The 24,939-nt window shown below is 37.9% G+C and overlaps 1 protein-coding gene across 9 annotated transcripts in view; it reads left to right on the top strand.

Annotated features, from left to right (window-relative positions):
- The window catches only part of gria4b (glutamate receptor, ionotropic, AMPA 4b), a 94,237-nt gene that overhangs the window by 43,107 nt on the left and 26,191 nt on the right, over window positions 1-24,939 (top strand). For 8 of the 9 annotated variants that reach the window (XR_014199017.1, XM_082142090.1, XM_082142088.1 and 5 more), the window contains exons 3-8: window positions 10,548-10,787; window positions 16,702-16,886; window positions 18,211-18,264; window positions 18,850-19,008; window positions 23,122-23,289; window positions 24,288-24,392. Coding sequence is in view for 8 of the 9 variants with exons in the window: in XM_082142090.1 (XP_081998216.1) it covers window positions 10,548-10,787; window positions 16,702-16,886; window positions 18,211-18,264; window positions 18,850-19,008; window positions 23,122-23,289; window positions 24,288-24,392 (911 nt within the window). In the remaining variant the exon portion in view is untranslated. Of the gene's footprint in view, window positions 1-10,547; window positions 10,788-16,421; window positions 16,514-16,701; window positions 16,887-18,210; window positions 18,265-18,849; window positions 19,009-23,121; window positions 23,290-24,287; window positions 24,393-24,939 lie in introns of those variants that run through there. The other variant, XM_082142094.1, reaches the window with a different exon arrangement.

Genomic DNA, 24,939 nt, shown 5'->3' with positions numbered 1-24,939 from the left:
TCAACAAACCAAAAACCATATTATAGATGCGTCAGATTTAAGATTACCGCGGTGCAAGTGTGTGCCGAACCCTGGGTGGAGAATGGTATGGTTACATTTTTTACTGAGAATAGTTACCCCTAACCCAACCCCAAATAGACCTTTCCACTGACTCTGAAAATCACCAGAAGAAAGAATTACATGCCATAGACCTGCTGCAGGAGGCATGAGTACTGCAGATGCGTGTATGTATGTATGTGTGTGTGTATATATATATATATATATATATATATATAGGTAAATGGACTGCATTTATATAGCACTTTCACAGACCTATGGCCACCAAATCACTTTACATATAGCCTCACATTCACCCATTCACTCACTCATTCATACACCGACGGCGGTGTCAGCCATGCAAGGCGCCATCCAGCTCGTCGGGAGCAGATGGGGTTAGGTGTCTTGCTCATGGACGCCGGGGATTGAACCACGAACCTTCCGGTTTGTAGACAACCTACATGAACCACTGAACCACTGAGCCACTGCCGCCCCATATATATATATGGAAATGTATAAATGTATAGTACAACTGCCTTGTAACTAGCATCTAATGTAGCATTGCAAGGGATTGTGTTTCCCTTAAGAATTTGTCTAAAACAAGGTATTTTGCATAGCAGCTTCATCACACTTGTGTTTTGTATGTTTTTACAAATAGCAGCAGTGAGTGTGACATCAACAGGATGTGAGGTCATGGGAATTAAACGCAGTGCTTAAGTTGCAGGTGTACACCTCAAGCTTCATTGATGTGATTCCCGTTGCTTCCAGAACAGACTGTACAAAGGTTTTCTCTCTCTTTCGCCTCTCACCATTAATGCATGTGATGACGAATTTTGTAAATGTCACTGACAAGTGTTAGTTTATTCATTTGCCACCCAGCATTAGTCACAGTGCACATTTGAGTGCGTGAGTGACGCCGACACTCTCTCTTGTCTCTGTCTGTGCAGTTGTGCTTCAACGTCTCTCATAAAAAAAATACTTTTTTTCTATAAATATAGAACACGACAATCTCAGGAGAGAAATTCATCTTTTTTACCAGGTGGATGTAACTAAGTAACAGAAGATAGGATTTCTATTCAACTTGGATTTTTAGCATGTACATGAAAAGCTTATGTGGATGTTTTATATCAAATCAAACAAAAGACTTGTATTATTCAAATGACTATTGTTCTGACTTTTAACATCCATTTATAAGCATGAAAATACATTTTCTTTCATCAAAATGTTTATTTACACAGACTTTCACCTTCTACTATCATTTGATTTCACTCCTGTGGCTTTTTTCTAAATAGACTGAAAGTGACTTCTGTGTGAACTTTGCTTTATACATTGCTACGCTGTTGACAACAGACAATGGATCATTTTTGCCCACAAAACTTCCTTAATTTGATGGTAACTTAATTCGTTATGTTACAAGTCATCCCATGTTACATCAATCCCAAGTCACCCGACAATAAAATAAGGGGGAAAAGAACAGATTCTGTAGTGGGAATATCCACATCTCTTATGTAGTGACAGGCAGCATTTAGCCCTTAGAAAGGTTAGTTTTCCTTATGTGACCAGAGGATGGGTTAGGCTATTAGTATTGATAAAGCACTCATGCACTGAAGGATGCTCTCCATGGCCTCCCACACTGAAATAAGAGCCATTACCCTCAAACTAAAGCACCTTTAAAATGGTATGAAATCAAGATCCTCCCTCACCTTTCTACAGTTTTCTCCATTATTGAATGGTTGCTTCTTTTTTGCCATATTTTCCCACATTTTTGTCATAATCTTTAAGGTTCTGGTCTGAAGAAGAGAGACTGGGCAGACAGGGACAACTAATCCATCTTTTCTGTCCCAGAGGCATTGTGGGAGATGAAGTCAAGCGCACTGCGAGTGAAGCTGTCAGCGGCGGTGATGCGTGAAGCGGAAAGCGGGATCTGTTTTTCTACAGTTCATGGTTTACATAGAATCAGGAGCCAGTCGAGCCTCACTTATTCCCCGCCCCTCGCCTACTTATGTATGCTAGGCTTTTAGGTGTCCAACTAGGGGGGTCAGAAGACAAGACCTGCAAGCCGTTATTGCGTCATAAATCCCTTCGTTTGAGAATCCTGTATAGATCAAATGAATTAAAGCAAAGCAGGTTTATTTCGCCTTTGGGGAACATTCATTTCGTAGATGCACAGATGTTAATCTGAAACCCTCCTATAAAATATCCAAGCTAGCTATTGGTGATGTCAAGAATCTGGCTATAAGCCTGAACAGAGTTAAGCATGTCCTAAATGCTCTTTCTGGTTGGGTCGTTTAAAAAAAATAAAAATAAGAATGCTATGGAAAAAGGCGGCAAGGTCAGATTAAAGGGACAATTAAAAAATGGTCATTATTTACTCACCTCCATGTAGTTACCTATATGTTTTTTGTTTTGTTTTTCTTCTGTGGAAAATAAAGAATAGATGTTTTGAAAATGCTTTTTTTCAGACCATACAATAAAAGTCCAGTGTTGTTTTGGACCCCATTGACTTTCATTGTATGGACAAAAACATTCTTCTGAATTGGTTTTTTGTTCTCTGCAGAAGAAAGTAAGATATACAGGTTTGGAATGACATGATGGTAATAAATTAATGACATAATTATGACTGTTGGGTGAACCTCCCCTTTAAATGTGCTTGATGTTATATAAAACAGAATGGAGATTGTGCTATCCACACACACAGAGACATTCATCGATTTTAGAAGTGCGGGATAACTGCACTGACCTGCTTGTTCATTTGTGTGGAATGTTGGTAGAGGCGCTTTAGGGGTCATTGTTAGCGTGGGCCATAGCGAAATGGACCGCTGCAGTGGGGAAACTGCCAATCACCGAGCTGCATCATCACAAACGGAACTCTAATAGAACAGTTGATAAAATCTAGCCTATTAAATACCAACCCTTCCTTTCACTCCTAAGGGGAAACATACGGCTCCGCTTGAAACGCTGTGTGATTACAGTATCCTGAGTACACACAAAGGGCATCTGAGCTGTGGCTTTTTGAAAATGTCAAATAAAACCTTCCTTGGGTTGTTTTCCTAAACAGACGTGGTCTCTTTAAAAAGGTCGGGCTGACAGAGAAAACAGCTAAGCTGCAGTTTCGGTTGTTTCGAGGGGGTTGCTGGATTGGAGGAGCGTTTGGTGCGAATTTTGCTTACATAATTTGCGGTCTTGATTGCTACAAGCAGTCTCCATGTTCCCTTTAGCGCAACTACCTCCACCCCACCCCCACTTCCTTTCCCCCCAGGGATATATGTGATGACTTTGGAAGATATCCAGCCCTGCAGAAAGAAGAAGTGTGACTGTAACACTTTTATGTAGTCTCAAGACCGAGACGAGATCGAAAATCTAACTGCGGTTTCCTCCAAAGGCCTGTCTGGTCAGAAAACTCCTACTTTACAAACACATTGAATTCCCATTGTCGTTGATGATGCATTTGACACTAGGGTGAGAAGACATCCCTATTTTTTGGCCTTTCCCTTGGCTGGAGCTGTCCTTGGAAATTCCTCTCTGTTTTTGTTCTTTTAAAAACAGGAATATCCAAAAACCTATTAGGCTTGTAGAAAAGACAAAACTATTCTATTTGTGGGCTATAATTCTACAAAAGGTCTCATATTTATTATTTAACAGTCTCTGTTTCTCTTGTATTTATTTGATGATTGTTATTGATTGCATTTAGTGGCTTTATATAGCAGTTCAGTGTAAGCGGTCATGCATTGTTTTGGATGTGTACTCGTGTCTCGATCGGTCAATAAGAATTAGTTTGAGCATAAGTTTTATATATAGGTGTATTTTGAATGTACAATATATTGCTACAACATCAATTATCAACTAACATAATGGAATTTCAGAATTTTAAACTTATTTTATAGGTAGATATTAGAGAAATATCAGACAATTGTAATATTGTTTGTATTTAGATATTAGAGATTATTTTGCCATAATCCAATGCTCTCTTAAAGTTAATCTTGGGAATTTTTTTTTTTTTTTTAACACTGCTAAATGTGCTCTTTAGCAAATATCAAAATGAATATGCAGAATGTCAGTTTTCATATTTTACATCGTAATGTTTTGATGCCTAAAATTATTTAAAACATTTTATTTCTTAATAGAGACTTAATAAAACTTTGCATTTATTGCTCATCAACCATAACATGAAAATAATTATCGGGTTATTGTATTGGCCAGGATTTTAATATCTTATTTTTTATAATCGATTTTGTCACCATATCATTTTCCAGTAGCCCCAGGTTAATTAGGCTAGTCTTATGGCAAATATGCATTGTCCTTATAAAGATAAGCAATTTCAAATATGTGTTAGATAGCAATTCAGTGTAGCAACTGTCAGCGCTCCTGCATTGTTTTGAATGCACGTAATGTCATGATCAGTCGACAAGCATTAATTTAAAGCAACAAGGGTGCCAATTAAGAAGTGTGATTTTAGTGTAGTCTTGACACTATTATATACAATACTTAATCGCAGTTCTACGTTCATAATGGTCAAAATACACAGACTTTTTTCATTCATAGATAACAACAATAGACCTTTCAATTATATATTGGCCACAGAACTATATTTAATTTCAGAAATAGGGTTGGCTTATACACATACATTTTAAAAAACGATCAATTCAGTGATGTGAATGCTGGAATACAGTTTCTGTGTTCTAGTGCTGTGTGGATTATAGGAAGATAGGAAACCGACAGTAAAATTGGGGAAGTTGACAATACTGTTCTCTTTGTGCTCAATTTTGTGGCAGATATTCATTTGGGATGTGTGGTGTGGCATGCACTGGGAGAGAATGTATTGAGCAGCATTCAAAAGAGGGTTAACTGTGCAAATCAGGTGGAACAGAAAGACTGCAGTGTGAAAAATCTGCCGCAATCTTGTTTCTCTCCCTGATTGGATAAACATCTAGCCTATGGCGTTGTGACTTGGTATGCAGGTCTCAGACAAAATTGTTTAAGAGGAGTTCAGATGTTGAAGGGCATGACGATGTGAGCTGATTGTGTGAGTGTGTGGTTTCCACTGGTGGGTAGATATAATAAGGAGACCAAAAAAGCGGTTTTCTTAAAGCGGTGATTCCCAACCAGGGAAATAATGATAACTAGATGTACCGCATGGCGGTACAAAATATGACCGCCGCTCAGGCCTGCACTGGCTTTCCACAAAAATAAATGACGTGGAGCAATTTGGCTGTATTGCGTGTTTATGTATATACCTAAAAAAAGTAGTAGTATGTGCATGTCTGTCTGTGTGTGTGTGTGTGTGTGTGTGTGTGTGTGTGTGTGTGTGTGTGTGTGTGTGTGTGTGTGTGTGTGTGTATGTGTGTGTGTTTGTGTATGTGTGTGTCTGTGTGTGTGTGTGTCTGTGTCTGTGTGTGTGTGTGTGTGTGTGTGTGTCTGTGCGTGTATGTATGCGTGCGTACATGTGTGTGCGCGTGTGTGTTTGTGTGTGTGTCTGTGCATGTGGATTTGTATGTGTGTGTATGGGTGTGTGTCTGTGCGTGTGGATGTCAGTGTGTGTGCATGCTTGCGTTTGTTTGTATTCCTGCATGTGTGTGTGTGACAGTATCATCCTAAACCAGCAACCCTTCGCTCAACACCACCATCTACAGGCCGATGAGTGTACAGTCACTAAATGTGCACATAAATGAATTTATTTTATACCCCCCCATGGATGAAATTCTACTAAACTTAGCATACCCCCAGAGGATGTCAAGTTAATCATACACATGAAATATGGTGCAGTTCTGAACATCTCAACTGAAGATAGGGGCGATTAAAGCAGAATAATATTGCATTTTCATTTTTTATGGGAGGGGCGCAAATCACAAATGAGTGATTATGGGCTAGGTTGATGTGGGCCCTTAAGACCAACATACCATAAAAATGTCTTCATCCTCGGTGCCACGGTTCAGGTAGTTATTTAGGAAAAACTGCATTTTTTGGGTTTGGGGGGGCCCAGCGCGGGGGGGGAGTGGCCCCCGGGGACCAAACGAAATTTTTCCGTAAAAGTCTAGTGGGGCTACATGCCCACCAAATTTCATGTTCCCCGGTGTTTCGGTGTCCCTGGTATCGTTGACGAAAAATTCAGTAGATGACAAAAAAAAAACAAAAAAAAAACTTTGACAATCCCTATATGACCGCTTTCGCTAGCTACGCTAGCGGCGGCAAACAATGAATTGAATTATTTAAAACTGAATGGTTCTTTTTTTGAGGAAAGAGAAAATAATGTACAAATGTATTTTAAAACTTGTTTGTATAGCATTTGTGGCAGAATACATTTCTATTTCCACAAAAATATTATGCAGCTCGACTGTTTTCCACATTGATAAAAATAAGAAATGTTTCTTGATGAGCAAATCAGCATATTAGAATGATTTCTGAAGGATCATGTGACACTGAAGACTGGAGTAATGATGCTGTAAAATTCAGCTTTAACATCACAGAAAGAAATTACATTTTAAAACATATTAAAATAGAAAACAGTATTACTGTGTTTACTGCATTTTTTTTTTATCAAATAAATGCAGCTTTGCAGACTTCTTTTAAAAACTTTCGAAAAAATCTTACAGACCCCAAACTTTTGAACAAAGTGCGTAGGCTATTATGCTACTTTGAGTTTTTTCTCTCACAATGTTTTTGATGCTGTTGTTTAAAAGGTCTTATTTATTAATATTGTCGATTATATTAAATTATATCAAGTATAGTGCCATATGAACTAGGACTGAACCCAAATATTCGAATATTCGTTCAGTGGGTTGGTATTCGATTTTCATTTTTTTTTTTTTTTTTTTTTTTTTAAATAGCCTACCCTTTACTGTCAGTAATTACTGCTAATTTCTGATTTGGGAGTGATTTGTTTGTCAGAAAAATGTTAGGCTACCTTAGTAAAAGTATTGTTCTCAACAGACCTGTGTGTTTTGTATCACTAGTGCAGACTACAAATAAACTAAATGCGCTTATTTAATGGCTACAACACGTATAGTAGGCCTACAGACTCTCTATTTGTACAAATTGCTGCACATTCATTTAATTCTGAATTTTGCACACATAAGTTGAAAGGCATTTGTTCGTGCATAGTAAAACATATCTGCAACATTTATTAAGTTCACGGATAATTGTGCGTGCATTTATTAATCATTATGATACTAAAATCATAATAAAGTAGGCTATACAATGTACAAAAAATCAGATGAGCCCAGATTATGAATGCAAACGTGTTTAATTACACGTTAAGCATTTTCCTCCCATAGAAAACCATTATAAGAACGCTTAATGTGGCTTAATGCAGATTAGAATGTCCCCTTATTATGTTGAAATAACAAGTTATGACGAAATAACGAGATATTATGTCGAAATATCGAGATATTATGTCGAAATAACGAGATATTATGTCGAAATAACGAGATATTATGTCGAAATGACTTGTGTCGAAATAACGGATATTATGTCGAAATAACGACTTAATATCTCGAAATAACAAGATAAGTTTTCTTTTTTTTTTTCTTCACCATGCGGTTCAGGGCTTCCATAGAATACAGCCTGAATATAATTACTTCCAGAAATTATTTTTGGGGGTGAGGCGCGCCGCTTCCGGTTCGCACTGTTCTGCAGTTTATTAATTGTTTATTAACCATATTGCACCAAATGCGACACTGCACTTGGGTCTGCAGCAACACACCCGCCACGTGTGAAGTCGATTGGATGAACAGTTCTCGGCATAATAAAAATGCAAAGACACGCAGAGATTCCTGCCTTTATTAGAGAGAAGAATATGTTCAGCCCCTCCTTCTGAAGTTTTGAATATTCGGTGTTGATTACTACCGAAGCTTCGAAGCTCAAAGAATGGTATTCGGACCATCCCTAGTATGAACACATTACTGAATTTTTTTTGTCAATGAAGAGCTTCTTGTGCCTTAAAAATGGGGCTTTACATGTGCATAAGACAAAAAAGATTCATAAACATTGAATGTTCTTGTCTAGCTCTCTCTCTCTCTCTCTGTGTGTGTGTGTGTGTGTGTGTGTGTGTGTGTGTGTGTGTGTGTGTGTGTGTGTGTGTGACTGGCCTCTGCTTCTTTGCGGGAATGATGCTCCCCACCATCAGATCCAGGTGTCTTTCCGTTCCCTTCCCCCAATCCGAGGCAGATGTAGTCTGTGCAGTCATGGAGATTGTGCTTTTAGCACATCCATGATCAAAGAACCTATACTTATGGCACAATAAGATCTTGCTAATAATCCACAATTACTTTCAGACACATACTAGTGCCAATCAGAATCATACAAAAATAACTAACTACAACAAAGCACTTCAGCAATACGTATGTATGATACCATCGATTAGATAAACCCACTTGTGTACGATGACAAAAATGCCCTCATTTCCGTGAGCTTACAAAACGTGTTGTTAGTTTTGACATGCAGTTGTCTTTTTGGTTGTTTATTCGAAACAGAAACCGGAAAGCAAAAATCATCAAAGCCAATTGGTTTTTCCATTTAGCGTAACGCAGTTAAGCTTCAAAGCTGAGAAGTCGGACTTGGTGCAAGAAAGAAATATGAAAAGGGGAAAACTGACAATAACTGCAAAACTGTCAGACATGAGAGACATTTTCAGAGAAGGGCCTGTTTAACTACTCACTTCAGACTGAGGCAGTAGATCAGACGTTTCGTTCAGCAGCGACTTAAGTTTCTCAGCATTGCAAAAACACAAGGAGAAGCAGCGTGGAGCTCATTATCATACAGCATATAAAGTGTATATTGGAAACTGCTGGCACTTACAGCTGAAGCTCTGACTCAATAATGAGCAAGTCCACATAGAACTGATCCAATTTTCCTTTTTTTTTTCTTTTTTTTCTTTTTTTTTTCTGAAAAGTCCATTTAGAAAGCAAGCACCCTGTAGCTTTTCCAAAGTTAAATCAAGGGGCAAGGCTAGGGTGACCAGATGAGATTGGCTGAAATTCGGGACGGTGTTCGGATGACGACGGAGGGATGTCATATCATATATATGATATTAGACTACATAGCCTATAATAAAAGGTAATGAATTTCAAACCTGTCCTGTCCTCGCGGCTGCTGCAACTTGCGCTCACTTATCAATGTCTAAATTCGCGCCTACGGTATCTTTGTAGAACTTCAAAAAAAGAAACAAAAAAGCCAATGAGGACCCGGCGGGGGCTGGCTGCAGGACGACTCAACCTCCACGGATAGTTTTTAATGTTTTATCAGACAATATCTACTCAAGATTTTGCTTTAGTATAATTCTCGGGACAATTAGGGCCGGATTCGGGACAACAGCTTAGATTTCGGGACTGTCCAGAATTTTTCGGGACGTCTGGTCACCCTAGGCAAGGTTTAGCTGTTTAGCATGGTCCCGTTAGCAGATATATACAGTATATGGGGTTGGTAAGATTTTTCTAATGTTTTTGAACGAAGTCAAGTTTTTGAACGAATGAAAACACAGTATATGTGTGTTTGTGTGTAAAAAAAAATATATATATATATATTTACCTACCATACAGGATATTGACCAATATTGCAGAATTTTATTTTATCAGTACTTATGGGATTTATATTAGCCAATATTACATACTTATATAAAATTGTATTTAGATATTAGAGATCTTTTGCTGTCCTGTAATGCTCTCTTAAAGTTAATCTTTAAAAACTATAATAATTTAATAATACTTTTAATGTTATCTTTAGCAATTCTCAAAATGAATATAAATTTATCACACTTTATATCATTATGTTTTGATGTCTAAATATACTTGGAGCAAAAACTTATTTAACGATTTAACTTTTTTTTTACGTATTTATTTATACACATACGTTTTTTATTGTACTTATTAAAAAAGTATAGAATTTGAATATTGGCCGTTACTGGTTGTCAGCTATAAGATGAAAATAATTATTGGGTTATTGTATTGGCCAGGTTTTTAATATCTAATTAATATAATCAGTGTTGTCATTAATTACCCCAGAGTAATTACTCACAAGATAATTTCAGCTCATGTGATTGGTTCAAAAATAACCTTGGACTTATTGTCCTAATAAATATAGCAGATTTCAAATCACAAACTGCCAGGGCTTCTATGCCAGCTGAGAAACTGCATTTGAGATTGAGATGAGGCAAAATGCTAACAAATAACTTTCTCCAGATATCATTTCCCTCCTTATGTTAAAAAATGGCTTTTGTATTTTGTTTTCTTAATTTGTCATTCTTGTGTAACATACAAAACTATGATGCACAAATGAGCTGACCTGGTAATAGAATTCATGTAGACAATAAATGTACTTGTTCAGGTGGTGGCAGGGTCTCCCAGGCTGTTTCATTAATGTTTCAAACACCCACGGAAAAGCCCTGTACCAGAACACTAACATCAGCTGGGTCCTAATGCTCTAAAGTCAATTAAATGTTCAGTACTCCCTCAGGTTTTGTGTAATTAATGTTTTAAGCATCTCACTCTCTTTCTCTTCCTCTTTGTTGTGCTTTGCAGTCTGCTCGCAGTACTCACGGGGCGTGTTCGCCATTTTCGGACTGTACGACAAGAGGTCGGTTCACACGCTAACTTCCTTCTGTGGCGCACTGCACATCTCCCTCATCACGCCCAGTTTCCCCACCGAGGGCGAGAGCCAGTTTGTCTTACAGCTGCGGCCATCCATACGGGGAGCCCTTCTCAGCCTGCTAGACCACTACGAATGGAATCGCTTCGTCTTTCTCTACGATACCGACAGGGGTAAGACAACAAAAAGCTCAGAAACACACCCACTCATGCTAATACACATGACCATTTGCTAGTTAGATCAGAGAAATGTTATTAAGTGCCAGTGTTTACTAGGTGTATATACTAATATTCTGCATAATGTCTTGAAGGAATAGTTTTCCCAAAAATGAATATGCTAATCTCATGTTGTTCCAATCTTGCATGACTTTCTATCTTCTATGAAACACATTAAGATACATTTTAAAGAATCTTCACAGACCTATTTTACATACAGCAGCGGTTCATACAAAGTGAAAACGTCTGTCAAGGTCCAAAAAGGACAAAAAGCACTATATAAAGCACCATACAAGTCTGAAGCTATACAAATTTTATATACAACAGACTGAATTTTTTTATTTTTTTTTATTTAGTGAGCCATACTTCAATCAGTTTTGAGACCAAATCGTTATTTTAAGTCAGTTCTTTTAATGAACCAGTTGATCTGGTTTACAAATCAAACTGGTCACTTTTTTCATGCAGTTACAATGAACTGGAGATTTCAAGTTTTAAATGGGATTCAAAAGCATTGTAAAGTTATCATAAAAGTGGTCCATATGAATCATGCACTATATTCAAAGTCTTCTAATTCCATACAATAACATATGTGATGAACAAACCGAAATGTAAGGACTTATTCACTGATAATCTTCCTCTCCAACAGCTGTTAGTTGTTGCGAACGGATAAGTGAGTCAGTGTCTGTCCAAGTTGAATTTGAGAACAGAATCATTGAGGATTCATTCAGAACTGGAGTAAATGATTCATTAAAAAGATATGACTCAAAAGAATGATTTTTCTTTTCTTGAATTAGGCATTGCTAGTTCTCTAATTAACTGTCTTGAACTTTATAAAAACATCTAGGGCAAGATTTTTTTTAAAGAAAATGTTGGCCTGTTCCTCACAAAAAGATGTCATATGACTTCAGAGAACTTGGAATTTAGTGTTTAAGTAATATGAATCCATTTTATGAAACCTTTTATGTTTCACAGAAGAAAGAGAGTCATGCAGGTTTGGATCAATGTGTGGATGTATCCAATGATTTTGGATATGCAATGTAAATGTAGAAGATGTCAGTTATGTTGAAGAGCATTTTTCACCTAAATCAATGTAACTACTACATTATTGGTTGTCTCATGGAGTCAGGTGACTAGGAATGATCAGAATTTTATTTCCAGGGAGCTTGTTATTAAAAGAGAGCCTTATTCTCTGGAGATGGGGCCAGGTCTTAAACTCACAGATACTCTTATGAGCAGTTTGTTGGCCAGAAACAGCCACTCTCTTTTTTGCTTGCATGTCTCTCTCCCCTATCCTCTCCATCAATGTCTTTTCTTTTCTCGTCTTGTTCTGCTGTGTTAGACTGAGACTATCCCAGGAGCCTCGGAGGTGAGCTGTGGCTTTAGGTCTGACACACTTCTGAAATGCATGCCCAGACTTCCTTTGAAAGATGAGCACAATTTCCTACTGTCATCTGAGACTGTAATTCATAAGGGCTCATTGCAAAATATCCTATAAATAACACAACTGATCTGTGTTGTCCCGTGCAAGTATAAGATGCGCTGTTCTCTGTCATATCACGGATGTTCCTGACATGCAGATTTCTTGGAGTTTCTATGATTGGTCCTCTCACATCTGCCACGGGCATGTTTTTTTTCTTTCACATCCCATATGCCACTTATTTGCAAAGTTTCCATATGGTGAGCTAAATCAAGTTTTTTTATTTTTATGTTAGCAAAATCAGAGCATTCAAGATCCTTGTATCTACTTCATCAAGTGTTTATACAGTAAATAAGGCACTTTTTTACATAAAGCAATAAAGCCACAAGAGAGACTCAACGTTACAGTGATTTTTTTTTAAAGATAGGCCTTAATCATGTTTACCCATCCACTTTTATGTTGTGCCTGTAAACACTGTAAAATCCATAGTTGGAGGATGGACCAACTGCAGATTGCAGTTTATGTCCTCCTCCACACATCCATATACTTTATTTCTTTTAAAAACATGTTTAAAATAGATTTTGTGTCATCTCGAAAAATACATTCCGTTCAAGTTATTGGTGATACTTACTGTAAAGCACAGCCTTGAGAGGCTTATTGCACTATTGCAGCAACAGCAATATTATAAAAGAAGCCAAACATTTATTATTATTATTATTTAGATTATTATTATTAATACATTGTTGTTGTTTGTAATAATAATAATTAAAAAAGTAGTATTGTTATTCTTATTTATAAATAATTGTACACACACACACACACACATATTAAAACCTGTCCTGAACTAACAAACAAATACATATATTTATTATTATTATAATAATAATAATAATATATTATTATTTTATTAGTATTAATATTAACAATAATTTATTATTGTAAATTAATATTATTATTAACAATTTTGTTATTCTTATGTGTTTTTTATTTATTTTTTATAAATATAATATACATATAAATTAATAATCATTTATATTTTCAGTGTTTAAAAATGGCAAGCATTGAAAACAGTTTATAACTTTATAACAGCTTATTCAGACATAATTTAGAGACAGAGAACTATATTTATAAAAGGGTACATCTGAGTGAGGCATAAACCCAAGACTGATAGATGAAGGTGTTTGAAAAGTACTGGAGTGATTATATAATGTAATATGGATTATTCAGTTACTTTTGGGGTGAACTATTCCTTTAAGAAAAAGAAAAAATGATTTTCCAAAACTTGGTCACTGCCCCTGTCACTTCTGAAATGATTGCGACAACTGTCAGAAAAGACATTCAGATTATCAATTTAATCTGGTTGGCCAATATTAGTGCTTTTGTGGTCTTGAAAAGCACAGATTAGTCCTGATGGTCCTTGTTTAGACTACTGGCTGAGTTGTTTTAGATTCAGTCTGCTGTGAGAGCTTCTGAGCAGATACAATCTGACTGGGATGTGGACATGATGAATGGTTTAGTGTAAAAGGTTGGCACTTCACTACATTTTCATGGTCTGTTGTCCTTCTCTTCTCTCTCTGTCTATGCCTACCCCATATGTGCACACACACACACACACACACACACACACACACACACACACACACACACACACACATACACACACACACACACACACGGCTGCTTCCCCCTGCTGGGCTGGATGGAAGATGAGGGGGGAAGGGTGGACGCTGGCAGCTGATTTTGGATCTCGTTGGTTCTTGCACACTCATGGATATTTCACATATGCACATGACACCCCAAGCTACTGATTTATCAGCTATTAATCAGAGCTCGATTCTTCACTGGGGGCTTGAATTATTAGCAGCAGAGGCTGAGATTTGAAATAGATGGCAGATGAATTTTAGCTCCGAGTTCGTGGTCGATACTGCAGGTGTCTGCAGATATTGAGTGCAGAGCAGGTTTAGTGTGTTGCTTGTGAATGTGTATGTAATCAGGCTACTTGACTGATTGCGGTTTGTTTAACACACTGGCATGTTAAAATGTCCACATCAGCCATCATGTACAGTGCTTTGATATGTTAATTCATGACTATTTGTGTTACACGTGTCCCGAGAGCATCAGGGCATTGGTAAACACCATGGTTGCTCAACCAGCATTTAATGCATAATGTTCATGGTACAAGCATGATGCTGCAAACAGGGTTGTGGATTTGATTTTCACAAATGCCGATAAAACGCATACCTTGAAATGCTATGGATAAAAGCATCTGCCAGTTGCATGAATGGATTAAATACACAGTTTTAACACGTCCTAGTGCCCCCCTTTTTTTTTTTTTTTTGCATTAAAGGTGCATGTTTTTAATTTCTGAAATAAATACAATTTTATATATATATTATTATTATAAATATATTTATTTGTTTGTTTGTTAGTTCAGGTTGTAATGCAACTAATGCATTTCATAAAATTTGCAAATATACTTTTTACCTATTAAAATAATGATTCATTCTCTCATCATTTACTCACCCTCATGTCATTCCTAACCTGTATTTCTTTCTTTCTTCTGCAGAATGCAAAACAAAGATACATATTTAAAAAACAAAACATTTTTGTGTTTTTGTCTATTCAATGAAAGTCAGTTTGGCCCAAAATAACACTGAATTGAAGAAAAAGAAGGGAAAAAACACTTTTTAGACTTTTTCAAATGATCTTATTTGGTGTTCCACAGAATATGGAAAGTCATGCAGGTTTGAAACAATGTGAGGGTGAATACATTTTGACATAATTACAATTTTTGGGTAAACTATCACTTTGAGATGTGTGAAAATGTATATAGGGGTAAGGAAACATTTAAACATTTTACTGGGTTAGATCATAGACTGTAAAAAAATATGGGCGACGACCCTTTGCTCTCTTCCATTGGTGAGAAGTGAAGCCGCCAGTGTCCCGATATGGCGCTGACATCTTGGGGCTTGAGTCTGCGCAGTAGCGATTTCGGGACCAGACCTGCGCAGTGGTGAGCAGGAAGTAAAGCCGCGAAATCAAGGCCCCGCCCTCACTCTCGGTGTGAAATAATTAATTATAGAAATTTAGATATTAAATTTAAAGCTCCTCAGTCCTCCGAAGATCCCGAAAAAAAGTCTGTTGTTGCTTCAGTGACTACTTCGCTCAGAGAACCTGTCAATCACAGCTGTCAATCATGACGTCACACCACCGTTTTTATAGCATCAAATAACTAACTAAAAACAAACTTATTTTAAAAATAAACTCTTACATTTACATCAGCGTGATAAAAACGACAGTAAATGACAGAAACCACCTTCGGAAAAAAGATATTTGAAGTGTAATTAAATTGTTTAGTTCAGGGGTGCCCAACCCTGCTCCTGCCGATCGACTGTCCTGCACAGTTCATCTCCAACCCTAATCAAACACACCTGCCTTTAATTTTCATGTGATCCTGAAGACCTTAATTTGTTGCTTCAGGTGTGTTTGATTAGGGTTGGAGATGAACTGTGCCGGACAGTCGATCGGCAGGAGCAGGATTGGGCACCCCTGGTTTAGTTGGTCTCAAGTCCCGTTGAATAATGCGGGGAGGCGGGGTTTATGACCTATACTAGGACCAGTCACCGGGGGGGGGGGGGTGATTGAGACGTTTTGGCTTCGCTTGTGCAGCATGCTTGGGTTACATTAAAAAATAAGATTTTTGTCATCTGTGATAGACCCATATACTAACATAAATACCTCCCCATTTAACATTTAGGCTACAAACACCCGAATGAGCTAAAGAGTTGCCAGATCAAGCACAGGTTAATCTATTAAATAGTGGAACCGAGTGAGCTGCGTTGCCAAATTCTGATTGTGACCATAAGGGTCCGTTTTACAGGGACATCTGCTCATCTTGGAGTCAAGTGGGCCTCAGCGGCTCCTAGTGCCTATTTCAAACAGCTAGATTAACATATCCAACACCATCCCTGTCTGATTAGTACAAGCAGCACTGAGGACTGTAGCTGGAATCACAAGCACTGTAATGGAGCTCTCAAGAAGCCTCAATCACACCTTGGAGAAGGTGACAAAAATCTGCTCTTTCTGACTTCCAATTTTACCGGCACGCCTGCATGATGTTGGCTTCTATTTTAAGGATGCAGGAGATTAGTTCCATGAAGAAGGGTGTTTTTGTCCATTTCTCTGAGTACTGTTGAGGCTTCTGGGACTGTAAGCTTCCATTGATTGGAACTGAGGCCTAAAATGAGTCTGCATGAAAGGACAGGAGGTTGGTATCAGAGCCCTACGATCTGTGCCACGTGATCGCTCACATCGCACTGGTGCAGGAATGACTCACTGACAATGCCACAAATCACATTCTTTCAGATAAATTGGAGCCGTGGCTCAACGGTTCAAGCCTTCGGTGGTTTGATGCACATGCTGATCAAATGCCTCACTGTCCCTTTTTTGTCATAGGTTATTCCATACTACAGGCCATCATGGAAAAGGCTGGCCAGAACGGTTGGCAGGTCAGCGCTATATGTGTTGAGAACTTTAATGATGCCAGTTACAGACAGCTTCTCGAAGACCTGGACCGTAGGCAGGAAAAGACGTTTGTCATAGACCTGGAGGCAGAGAGACTGAACAACATGCTGGAACAGGTGAGATAAGGGGATGGTTTCAGGTCGATATAAAGTGTTCCCTTTTGCCCTCTGATGCATGCATTATATATATAGTCAAACCAAAAATTATTCAGACACCATATATCATTTGTGATATTTTTTTACTAGTGGGTGCTGGACACTATAGTTCATTTATGTAAGTAAGGATAGCAAAATAAAAGTAAACTGTAACATATAAAATTCTTCATACAGTGGGACAATTTGGGACCAAAAATAATTCAGACACTTTGACCTGACCATGTTTTGCTTAAGCATTTTTTTCTTTAATTGCTAATGCGACCTTTTTACACCACAGACTGAACAAAATTAAGCATTGCTTGGTAATTGGTTGACTTAGATTGGTATTATCTAATTGTGTACTTACATTTAACAGCTGACAGATATTAAACCTAATTCATTTGTGAATCTCTAACAAAAGGATGGCCAAAACTAGTGAAATATCAACTGATTTGATAACTCTAAGTTCTTGTCATATTTTATTACCATTTTCTAAACTATAGCGAATAAACTGTGATAATCTGAGAAATGTTGAAAGTGTCTGAATAAATTTTGGTTTGACTATTATATTCAGTTTTATTTTATTTAGTTTAATTTTTTTTTTTACTTTATATAATTGGAGTGGACATATGTATTTTCACTTATGGGTAAGATGCAAAAATATGGTAATTCCTGTATGAAAGTGTTTCTTTTAATCTCCTGAATAATAACATTATTTGACAACATTATTGATGTACATTTATTTTATTTTATTTTATTTAAAATGTGTGTTTTAAATTTCATTATAACAATAGCACAATGCTACATAAAAAGCACAGTCAGAGAGAATTGTAAGGAAGAGGTAAAGGTAATGCAACACTATACCCTGAATGGTTAAAAATGTTTTTGAAGGTCTATACACTGTACTGAACACTGTACTCAATACTGTTCACTAAAGAGAATTAAATATGCTCAAGGTCCTGAGGGAAAAAAACACACATTTCCTCAAGTAACTCTGTTGCAGAAATGGCACATTAGACAAGCATATTTCTTTATTCCCTACAAACTGATCCCTTAATATTTTATTTTGTAGCTGTCAAAGTCATTTTAAGATATTCTAGCTGGTGTTTGCGTTAATATTCATCAAATTTCAGCGTGGTATTGGAAAAGGCAGCGTGTTTGATTAGAAATAATTAATAACAGCGGAATTCTGCTTTCCCAATGGCTTACAGCGCTGCTGTACATTCATATGCTGGATGAATGCTGACAAATGTATTTGCTTTTAGAATTTGCCCTCACACTACAAATGTCTGGTTTATCTCCACAGATTGTGAGTGTCGGCAAGCATGTCAAAGGCTACCATTACATCATGGCAAATTTGGTGAGCTAAATGTTATTCCTTTATCGCCTTATTCTCCCTGTCAGCTTGTCTGCCTTTCATATTCTGCTTTATCTCTTACTTTCTACATATTCCACTCTACTGGTCTCTCTTTCTCTCTCTCTCTCTCTCTCTCTCTCTCTCTCTCTCTCTCTCTCTCTAGTTGTCTTGGCCTTGCTGTCTCCTGCCCTCCCTCATTCTTCTTCTTTCTTAATCCTCGCTTTTCTTTAAGCAAGATACATCAATTTGAGAGACTAATTCGTATTCCAGTGAGCGGTTGTGACAGTGTTTTAATGATGCTGGGAGCTGCAGAGCATGCTCTCTCTCTCTCTCTGCTCTCTGGCTGTGCACGGAATTGGCTCACAGAGGCGAGCTGGATATGAATGTTTGTGGAATTTCTCTTATCGTAGCGCTGCATTGCCAACTACATTTTAATAATCTTTCTCTCTCTCTCTCTCTCTCTCTCTCTCTCTCTCTCTCTCTCGCTCTCTCTCTCTCTCTCTCTCTCTCTCTCTCCCTCCCTCCCTCCCTCCCTCCCTCTCTCTCTATCTGTATTTCTTACTATTTCCCCCTTCTTTGCTCTGGCAGGGTTTTAAGGACATCAATCTGGAGCGTTTCATGCATGGGGGAGCCAATGTGACAGGCTTTCAGCTGGTGGACTTCAGCAATCCCATGGTTATTAAACTCATGCAGCGCTGGAACAAGTTGGACCAGCGCGAGTACCCCGGCTCTGACGCACCTCCCAAGGTATTCTTGCATGGCCCAGTCCAGTATGGAACCACTTTGAAACTAGATACATTTGCATAAATGCATAAACGTCCCATTTGAATCCCTCCAGACACTTTGAGAGAACTCTCAAATCTCCAGAAAGAGTCTGATGATCACACCCAATGCTTTTATATGCATTTGTCATGGTTGAGTAAGGCAGAAAGATTTAAAGAAGGATGGGTGAGAGGGAAGAAAAGTGGAAGAAAGTAAGGATGGGATTAGTGGATGTGTTGAATGGGGGGGGTGTAAGTAAGGATGGATGAATGGATTGGTGGGTGGGTAGAAGGACGCAAGTAAAGAAGGAAGGGAGAGAAATATAGAGAAAGGAAGGGAGGATGGATGGATAATTGGATGGATAGATGGAAAGCTTAAGAGTTGGAAGAGAAGAGGACGGAAGGGTGAGAGGTAGGAAGGAAGGAAGGACGAAAGGATGGATATAAGAAAGGAAGAAAGGATAGATAGATGATAAATGAGGGAATGACGAAAGAAAGGATGGATTGATAGGTGGGGTGGTGGGTGGAAGAAAGTAAGGCTGGGTGGGTGTTTAGGAAGGAAGGAAGGGAGGATGGATGGATGGAATGAAGGAAAGAAAGATGATTGGGTGGAAGAAAGGAAAGATAGATGGTTGTAAGCAAGGAAGGAAGGATGGATAGAATGATAGATGAAGGAAGAAAGAAAGGATGAATGAATGGAAGGTTGGATGAATGGGTGGTTGGTTTTGTGGAAGGGTGGTTGCATGGATGGGAAAAAGGCGGGGATGATGGATGGTAAGATGAATGAATGAAAAGGTGGAAGGAAGGAAGGGTTGATGGAGTAAGGAGCAAAAGATGTAATAACATTATACACAGTGGTCAAAAGAAGTATGAATTGCACATTTTATACCATAACTGGAATAAATTTCAAAGACAGAAACCTCAAGAAATTGTGCCAATGTATTATAATCTGCATTCTTACATAGAAAACACTGTGAAACGACTCAACCGGTATTGTAAATTATACACCTACATCATCATAAGCTTTTTTATTCATTCTAGTCTCACCAGCCGAATCCTGCTCGTGATTTGATATGCCTGTTCATGTCTGCGCTCTGAAAGCAAGGTTTTTGTTGATCCATTTTCACTGGGACTCACTTTCCCCTTGGGGCCTGATGAGGATGACATTCTTTGGAGGGCGGTTACATTGATCCCCTCCTGGTGATGCGGCGCGGTAAAGGCAATCCCTTTGGCGTGGCCTGAGGGGACATCGCTTTAACAGGCGGCTGCTCCTCACTGCACACCGCTAGCAAGAGCAGGATGATGGGGAGCGACATCCATGGACTAGCAAATGAGATGCTGTGGTCCAACCATGTGAACACGCACACTGATCCACATATATGCTCTCACAGACCGCCCTGTGGTATTTAGACTGGGCTGCTCCGTCTCTTTCATCCCAAATTCAAGCTACTCCCATAAGCCCTTCTCAGACAGCAGCACGACCGACACCCCAAAACCTTATAAAATCTCTGAGCTGTTAGCCTTTCCTGCTGAGGCGATTGGAAAAGTCCTGAAGGCACCATCTAGTGAGGACACACTTTCTCCAGGGATCAATCCAGGTGTTTTAGGGCTTTAGCCGATGTGATTAAACTGCACCTATTGCAGTACAGGAAGTATTCTGTCCTGCGGGAGTCAGTAACCTAACACCTTCTTTGATAATTAATGTTGGACCATGAAACTGTGGTAGACTAAATATAAACACATTGCCTTAAAGGGATAGTTCGCTCAAATTAAAATCTTGTAATTATTTATGTGTCTTTGTTAAAGTCATTCTTTGAAATGTTTCTTGAGCACCTAATTAGCATATTAGAATGATTTCTGAAGGACCTTGTGGCACTGAAGATTGGAGTAATGATGCTGAAAATACAGCTTTGCTATCACAGGAATAAATTACTTTGAAAAAATATTGCAATCTATTTCAATATTTTAAACTGTATTACTGTTTTACTGTATTTTTGATTGAATAAATGCAGCCTTGTTGAACATAAGAGACTTCTTTTAAATTCATTAAAAAAAAATTACCGACCCTAAACTTTTGAACGGTGGTGCTTATTCGGAAGAATAATAGCATGCAGGTTTGGAATGACATGAGTATGTATGGTGAGTAAATGACAGAATTAAAAATGTTAGATGAACTATCTCTTTAAATACATTCTTCAATCTCTTGTTGTTACCTCTCTCTTGATATCTATCTCGCTCTGTCATTCCATCTTTTGCTCCTTGTATGCAGTTGTAGCCCAGGGGTCTTTCTGTGTGTTTTGTATTGTGTTTGTAACGGTCTAAATAGTCTCAGCTCTTGCACTAGAGATATGCTGATGGAATACCAAAAACCATCATAGGACTGCAAGAGTGGCTTCTTTCAACCATAAAGCAAGCAGGACAGTCTGAACACACAGGGGTGCTTTTTCTTTAACATTGTACATCATGTGTATATGAGCAGCTCAGGTGACCCTCGTCTGACTTAAACCACGTCATACTCTCTAAAATAGCAATGATAAACACAACAGTAGACTAAAAACAAGGGCATGAAGCGCCATGCCTCTAAAGGACAAACGCGCGTGCAGAGCTGCGGTTTGTTTCCTTTGTTAAAATTCTGTGCGTTGCCTGCAGTGATTCATTCTGTGGCGTTTTATCTCAGCGAGGCAGAGAGAAAGAGCACAAGCCACTTATTGGTGCAATCAGGCCAGCCTCCGATTGCAGCTGACGGGCCCTCCCCCACTCCCACCCACCAGAATCTGAACACTACTGTGTCAGAGCTCACTGATTTCACATGCTCTGCCCGCTCCTAATATGTGCAAGGACAAGCATGTGTGTTTCTGTTTTTGGTTTGTCCCTTGCTCTCTTTTTTTTTCTTTTTTTTTACCCCCCCTGATGCAGCTGCAAAACACGGACCTTGGTTGTCCTCTGCTCATGAGGACACCTAACCCCATTTTGGTTATTCAACCCTTACAAATGGCTTTCATTGGTGTAAACCTAATGTAATTACGTTGACTCACTGACTAATATTAAATAAACATCATTTTGTTATAGTACAGACACTGAAGTGAATGTGCAAGGCACTCATAAATTACATTGCACATGAATACTTGATTCTGATTGGTCAATCGCAGCATTCTACAGTCTTGTTTTTAAATTTTTTATAAAATAAAATAATTGACAGGTAAGCGCTTTCCTGGATATGTATAAAAAGTTTATTGTTGGTAAGACTTTTAAATGTTTTTGAAGGAACTAAGTCTCTTCTGCTCACCAAGGCTGCATTTATTTGACCAAAAATACAGTAAAAACTGTCGTATTGTAAAATATTACAAATTAAAATAACTTTTTTATTTGTAATATTTCTTTATATTTCTTTAAAGGCAGAGCTGAATTTTCAGCATCATTACTTCAGTCTTCAGTGTCACATGATCCTTCAGAAAACATTCTAATATTCTGATTTGGTGCTCAAGAAACAATTATTATTATTAACAATGTTGAAAATAGTGTTGCTTAATATTTTTTCAGGATTCTTTGAAAGTTCAAAACAACAGCGTTTATTTGAAATAGAAAACATTATAAATGTCTTTACTGTGACTTTTGATAAATGTAATGTGTCCTTGCTGAATATTTTATTTATTTATTTTTGAATCCTTCTGACCCCAAATTTAAAATCCTGAAAGGTAGAAATTAAGATAATAATATATTATATATATATGCCATTACACATTTGTATACATGTTATGGTACTGTAGATATGGTAACATCTTACAATAATGTTATATGTTAACATCAGCGAAAGCTAATAGTTCATTCATGGTACATTTTTCATACACTAAAATAATTTGATCAATTAACATTATTTAATGTTTTATGAACAAACAGGAAATAACAAAGATTAATAATACTTATTTATAGATTAACTAACTTTAAATTTAGAGATTAACCTTAACTAGATTAATAAATGCTGTAAAATGCATTGTCATTTCATGATACCTAATGCACTAACTAATGTTAACAAACTGAACCCTTAAAACCCCATTAAAGCATTATATGTTGACCTTTCCATAACCCTCTATTTCTGTAGTACACTTCCGCTCTGACGTACGATGGAGTGATGGTGATGGCAGAAGCCTTCCGGAACCTTCGCAGACAGAAGGTGGACATCTCCCGCAGGGGCAACGCCGGAGACTGCCTGGCCAACCCCGCTGCACCCTGGAACCAGGGCATCGACATGGAGCGCACACTCAAACAGGTCACATGCACAGATGAGCAAATGCAGGCTTTATATTAGATGGGAAAGAAGTGCTTTGTGTAATATTTCCATGGGAGGAATACAGACAGCTGAAATAAATGTCTTCTGAAAAAAACAAGGCAGTGAGGTGATAGAGGGCCAAGGCTGAACAGAACAGCAATTGGCGATCTGAAAAATGCGAAATGTCCAAATTTGAACTGATGGAAAGTGGAAAATGACACGGGAAATGGAAAGGAAACTATAAGGATGGAGAGAGCGAGAACCAGACGGATAGTGAAACAGTGAGAGCAAGAGAGAGAAGTGTGATGTTGTGTAGGGCAGGGTTTCTCAAACTTGTTTTAATCCAAGGACCCCTTTTTGTAACACCAAACTGTTCTCAGACCCCAACACCCCACCTCCCAAACAAATATATATATACATAAAACAATGTATAAAAAAACAATTGTTTATCTCGCTGAGTGATTAAAACTAGCTATTAACAGTACTTTATGAATACTGTCGCTTATGTATGCGTCAGTAATCACGACGTGCATGTCAAACATGAAAAAATACTATGAATAACTGAATCTTGAGTGTTTTATCAGCAGGAAATTGCTTAATTGCTTTTAATTATACACAGATTAATAAGAAATAAATTTTAATTTGTCTCTCCCACGTTTTCATTACTAAAAGAGTCCGGGCAGAACATATGAGCCTTTATTATATTTATACTTAGTCCTGATGTGAGCTCAACAATTTAGAGAATAATGTCGCTGATGATATGGCTCTGTATCGCTTGCAGTGGTTTTCAGATTTTCAGATTTTTATTCACAGTTCAAAGAATTTTCTGGTTATGTTAGATGGATCCCCGTTTGAGAAACACTGATGTGGGGTAATACTTCCAGAAGAAAGTGATGTTAAAGTTCAAGAAAGTAAGCGAATGTGTAAATGAAAGTGTTTCGAGGTGCTTTGCAGTGGTTGGATAAGCTGTAATGACATTGTTTATCACTGTAATCCAGGTGCGCCTCCAAGGATTAACAGGAAATGTCCAATTCGACCACTACGGGCGCAGAGTCAACTACACAATGGATGTTTTCGAATTAAAAAGTAACGGCCCCAGAAGGGTAAGATGTCATTCTTGTCGTGAGCATTGCAGAGGTCACTGCAGACAAATTTCTTTTTTTGTAATACGTCCACTTTGATATTGTATATCTGACTTAAAAATGTGCTTGTTAGGGTGTTTCTGTCTGTATTCATCTTTGATTCTGAGAAAGTGTAACCATGCTTTGCTTTTGCTCTGTCTCTCTACATCTGTCGAGTGTCATTTCAGTCTAATTCATTGTCTTTCTCGATGTGCTTAACGCTCTGTGCTTCACTTGATGCAGCTGTTTCTGTGAGAACAATCCCAGGAGACCCTGATGAGTCTTTATTATTTTATAGTCAGCGTTTTCTTTCTGTTTCTCTTACAATACTTCAACGCATACTCATTTCACGCATACTGTATATGCATCTCTTTAAATGGTGAAAACAGCCATTTTAGATGCCTTTTAACCCATATGAATCATTGGCCATGTACACACTGCAGTTAAATTTGGTTGTCAGTTCACCTTTTAGTGTTTAATCCTGTTCTGTACACACACACTTCAGTAATTTTCAGTATCTACAACCAAA

This window comes from Leuciscus leuciscus (assembly GCF_965113295.1).
Source record: "Leuciscus leuciscus genome assembly, chromosome: 16".
Taxonomy (NCBI): domain Eukaryota; kingdom Metazoa; phylum Chordata; class Actinopteri; order Cypriniformes; family Leuciscidae; genus Leuciscus; species Leuciscus leuciscus.
Note: the sequence above shows the minus strand (reverse complement) of the source record. Positions and strands in the feature narration are given on the sequence as shown.